The following is a 5,354-nucleotide window of genomic DNA, read 5'->3' on the forward strand; positions in this document are numbered from 1 at the left end:
GGTTCTCTGGCTCAGGCTTGCCGCCATCGTCATCCTGGCCGCTGCTGTCGGAGTTGGGCTCGTTGACGAAGCAGATCTGCAGGTTCATGCCGGTCTGCAGCCGCGCCGACAGCGGAGGTTTCCCACGCTGGAACATCTCCCCGCTCCCACTGCTGTCGCTGTCCTCAAACGCACCCATGGCCAGCTTCCGCCGGATCTCCTCACGGCTGTTTCTCTGGGCCTGACAATCATACAGAACTGTTACAGAACACTACAGAACATAACATTCACTACAGAACTGTTACAGAACACTACAGAACATAACATTCACTACAGAACTGTTACAGAACACTACAGAACATAACATTCACTACAGAACTGTTACAGTTACAGAACATTCACTACAGATTTGTTACAGAGCATTCACTAAGAACTGTTACAGAACATTCACTTCAGAACAGAACATTCACTACAGAACTGTAACTGTTACAGAACATTCACTACCGAAAAGAACATTCACTACAGAACAGAACATTCACTACAGATCTGTTACAGAACATTTACTACACAGAAAAAATTCACTACAGAACAAAACTTTCACTACAGAAAAAGCATTCACTACAGAACAAGATGTCCACTACAGAACATTCACTACAGAACAAAACATTCACTACAGAAAAAGCATTCACTACAGAACAGGATGTCCACTACAGAACATTCACTACAGAACAAAACATTCACTAAAAACAAAACATTCACATTCACAGAATGAAGCATTCACTACATGTCTTTTTATACATTACAGTGCATTTTCAGCTGCACAGGGCATTTTCAGCTACACACTTATTGCTTCCTTGCTCTTCAAACTGCCTAACTAGGTGATTTCTGATGCCTAACAAAATGTCATCATGTCTTGCTTCAAATCTGCCTAACTGACTATTTCCAGTCTGATTCTGCATGCACCTGTTGCATCCAGGATGTGCTCCCATCCAAAGCATGCTCTATCAGAATTGTTACCAGATGTACGGAAGTCCCTTGAAGCAGGATATCCAGAACACATCACAAGCTTTACCTTGCCTTCTGGATATCCAGAACATGTCATAAGCAAAGCCACCTCTTCTGGATATCCAGAACACGTTAATTGATTACTTAGCTGGTTGATACGTTTATTGACCTACCATTGCAGGGTCTGTTCCCCAGTCCTTTGTTTGGTGATTAGTTAGCTGGTTGATTAGTTAGCTTGTTGATTACTTAACTGGTTCATGGATTGATCAACTGGTTAATTAGTTAGTTGGTTGATTGATTGATTAGTTAGCTGTTTTTTTATAAGTTAGTAGTTTGTACCCATCGTATCCGGGTCAGTCTCCCTGCCTCCCTGGTGACCTGCTCCAGGTGCAGTCCGAGGTGATTTGTTAGTTAGCTAGTTGATAAGTTAGCTAGTTACTGAGTTAACTAGTCTGTACGCACCGTAGCCGGGTCAGTCTCCCTGTCCTCTGCCTCCCTGGTGACCTTCTCCAGGTGTGCCTCCAGCGAGGCCCAGTCCAAGGTCGGCAGCGAGGTCTCCACGTTGTAAACATCGAAGCTGCCGGCAGCGTCCGGAGACTCGTCCATGTTGGAGTCCGAGTCAGGCCCGGCATCGCCAGAGTCGGGCCCGGCGTCGCCGGAGTCGGGCCCCGCATCGCTTGGTCTGTTTGTTTCTGTGCTTCTAGTCCAAGTTTGGTTCTTGTTCTGTTCTGTGTCGCACACCAGGTTTTCCTGCAGGTCCGCGGGACTGAGCTGGGGGTCAGAGCTGAGCTGGTTGAGCTGGTTGAGCTCCTCCGCGAAGCTGAGGCTGTTAACGGTGCCGAGGGGCGGGGCGGGGCTCTGGTACAGCTGGCGCCGGTAAAACTCCTCCTCCTCCTCCTCCTCCTCATCATCATAGTCGGCAATGATGTCCGAGCCGGGGGAGATCTTCTCCTGGTCCGCTTCCTGGAACATCAACAACAATAATAATAACAACAACAACAACAATAACATCAACAACAACAACAACAACAATAACAATTGTCTTGAGGAGAGAGATAGTCTTTAAGGAGGAGAGAGATAGTCTTTAAGGAGGAGAGAGATAGTCTTTAAGGAAGAGTGTGAATATCTTTAAGGAGGAGAGAGATAGTCTTTAAGGAAGAGTGTGAATATCTTTAAGGAGGAGAGAGATAGTCTTTAAGGAAGAGTGTGAATGTCTTTAAGGAGGAGAGAGATAGTCTTTAAGGAAGAGTGTGAATATCTTTAAGGAGGAGAGAGATAGTCTTTAAGGAAGAGTGTGAATATCTTTAAGGAGGAGAGAGATAGTCTTTAAGGAGGAGAGAGATAGTCTTTAAGGAGGAGAGAGGTTGTCTTTAAGGAGGAGAGAGATAGTCTTTAAGGAAGAGTGTGAATGTCTTACCGGATAGTCTTTAAGGAGGAGAGATATTGTCTTTAAGGTGGAGAGAGAATGTCTTACCGGATATACTTTAAGGAGAAGAGAAATTGTCTTTAAGGAGGAGAGAGATTGTCTTACCGGATAGTCTTCCACAGATGTTGGCAGGGACTCTCCTTCTGACTCTATCCCATCATCCTTTGAGAGGTCGGTGTTGGAGCCGACTGACATGGCCGCCAGACTATCAGTGTCGGGGTCGGAGGTCGGCACGGGGCCATATGGGGCAAAAAAGTCCTCGGAGGCCAGGATGTCATCGCTAAGGTCACGTCTTTTCACCAGCTCCTTCCGACGCTTGTACGCACGCCAGGCCCGCTGGATCCTGCAATCAATAATCAATAATCAATATCCTCAAGCCAGGCCCGCTGTCAATATCCTCAAGCCAGGCCCACTGGATCCTGTGATCAATAATCAATAATCAATATCCTCAAGCCAGGTCCCACTGGATCCTGTAATCAATAATCAATATCCTCAAGCCAGGCCCGCTGGATCCTGTAATTAATAATCAATATCCTCAAGCCAGGCACGCTTGATCCTGCAATCAATAATCAATAATCAATATCCTCAAGCCAGGCACGCTGGATCCTACAATCAATTATCAATAGTCTATATCCTCACACCAGGCATGCTTGATCCTATTGCCAATAATCAATATCATCTGACAGTAAAAAAGACATGCTTGATCCAGCAGACAAGAGAAGTTTTAAGGCAAAATGAGTGAGAATGATTTGATGACGTACAGAATACTGTAGTTAAGGAGAAGGCCGACATTTGCTCTTCAGCAATTACAGCATTTCCATCATAATGCAAAAATGTACAAAAATGTATGAATCTACCTTTTGTAGAAATTGACCTATCCCAAAACATCAGGCCAGGCCAAAATGGATTTTAAAAAATACCCCCCCCCCCCCCGCCATACCAGAATGGAGTCTTTCAGAACACCCCTATCTATGCAAAATGGACTGGTCTATGGGACCCAATTTCCATTCCTAGTGCTAAAGCTACCCTTCTACCAAATTTCAGATCTGTTGACTTTTTCATGACACAGCAACCCAAAATTTTCATTTTTGGTCAAAAATGGCATAAAATCCCAAAATTTTTAAGTAATGTATAACAAAGTCCCACTGGCAAAGAACAGCATTACATTTAGTGTCGGAAGTGTAGAGGACTGTAAGTGCTTATCACAGCTTGTGGTTGAAGTAAATGGATGGAGTCCTGTGGGCATGTACTGTACGCATACTGAGTCCTGTGGGGATGTACTGTACGCATAGTGAATGGAGTCCTGTGGGCATGTACTGTAAGCATACTGAATGGAGTCCTGTGGGCATGTACTGTACGCATACTGAGTCCTGTGGGCATGTACTGTACACATAGTGAATGGAGTCCTGTGGGGATGTACTGTACGCATAGTGAATGGAGTCCTGTGGGCATGTACTGTACACATAGTGAATGGAGTCCTGTGGGCATGTACTGTACGCATAGTGAATGGAATCCTGTGGGCATATACTGTACGTATACTGAATGGAGTCCTGTGGGCATGTACTGTACGCATACTGAGTCCTGTGGGCATGTACTGTACACATAGTGAATGGAGTCCTGTGGGCATGTACTGTACACATAGTGAATGGAGTCCTGTGGGCATGTACTGTACGCATAGTGAATGGAGTCCTGTGGGCATGTACTGTACGCATAGTGAGTCCTGTGGGCATGTACTGTACACATAGTGAGTCCTGTGGGCATGTACTGTACACATACTGAATGGAGTCCTGTGGGCATGTACTGTACGCATAGTGAGTCCTGTGGGCATGTACTGTACGCATACTGAATGGAGTCCTGTGGGCATGTACTGTACACATAGTGAATGGAGTCCTGTGGGCATGTACTGTACGCATAGTGAGTCCTGTGGGCATGTATTGTATGCATAGTGAGTCCTGTGGGCATGTACTGTACACATAGTGAGTCCTGTGGGCATGTACTGTACACATAGTGAGTCCTGTGGGCATGTACTGTACGCATAGTGAGTCCTGTGGGCATGTATTGTATGCATAGTGAGTCCTGTGGGCATGTACTGTACACATAGTGAGTCCTGTGGGCATGTACTGTACGCATAGTGAGTCCTGTGGGGATGTACTGTACGCATAGTGAATGGAGTCCTGTGGGCATGTATTGTACGCATAGTGAATGGAGTCCTGTGGGGATGTACTGTACGCATAGTGAATGGAGTCCTGTGGGCATGTATTGTACGCATAGTGAATGGAGTCCTGTGGGGATGTACTGTACGCATACTGAGTCCTGTGGGCATGTATTGTACGCATAGTGAATGGAGTCCTGTGGGCATGTACTGTACGCATAGTGAGTCCTGTGGGCATGTACTGTACGCATAGTGAATGGAGTCCTGTGGGCATGTATTGTACGCATAGTGAATGGAGTCCTGTGGGCATGTACTGTACGCATAGTGAATGGAGTCCTGTGGGCATGTACTGTACACATAGTGAATGGAGTCCTGTGGGCATGTACTGTACACATAGTGAATGGAGTCCTGTGGGGATGTATTGTACGCATACTGAGTCCTGTGGGCATGTACTGTATGGATGTATTGTATGCATAGTGAATTTCGGGTCATTTAGTTTTAATACAAAGGTATAGTAGCCAAAATTATTTTTAGCCTAACAAAGGGGGGAAATATCCCCAAATCCAACATTTATGTATAAAGTGAAAATGAAGTCATGTGGGCACATGTCCTACACCTTCAGACCAAACTGCAAGTCAATTAATACAAGGGCATTGGAGCCCAAAATACATTTGTTGTCAAAAATGGCCTAAATCCCAAAATAAGCGATGCATACAAAAGTGTGTTGATGGGGTCCTGTAGGCACCAATGCACCTCTGTACAAAACTGGTCGGTAGGCCAGAGCAGTTATAA

The 5,354-nt window shown here is 45.5% G+C and overlaps 1 protein-coding gene across 1 annotated transcript; it reads right to left on the reverse strand.

Moving 5' to 3' along the window:
* Position 1: 1 nt before the first annotated feature.
* On the reverse strand, positions 2-2,781 carry LOC118427879 (schwannomin-interacting protein 1-like; the record flags this gene model as incomplete). The annotated part of the gene is made up of 3 exons (XM_035837842.1): positions 2,516-2,781; positions 1,447-1,947; positions 2-220 (listed from the first exon to the last, which is right to left on the reverse strand). Coding segments are annotated over exons 1-3 (810 nt in total), but the record flags the coding sequence as incomplete, so codon positions are not given.
* Positions 2,782-5,354: the final 2,573 nt, after the last annotated feature.

Source organism: Branchiostoma floridae, chromosome 12, assembly GCF_000003815.2.
Source record: "Branchiostoma floridae strain S238N-H82 chromosome 12, Bfl_VNyyK, whole genome shotgun sequence".
NCBI classification, from domain to species: Eukaryota; Metazoa; Chordata; class Leptocardii; order Amphioxiformes; family Branchiostomatidae; genus Branchiostoma; species Branchiostoma floridae.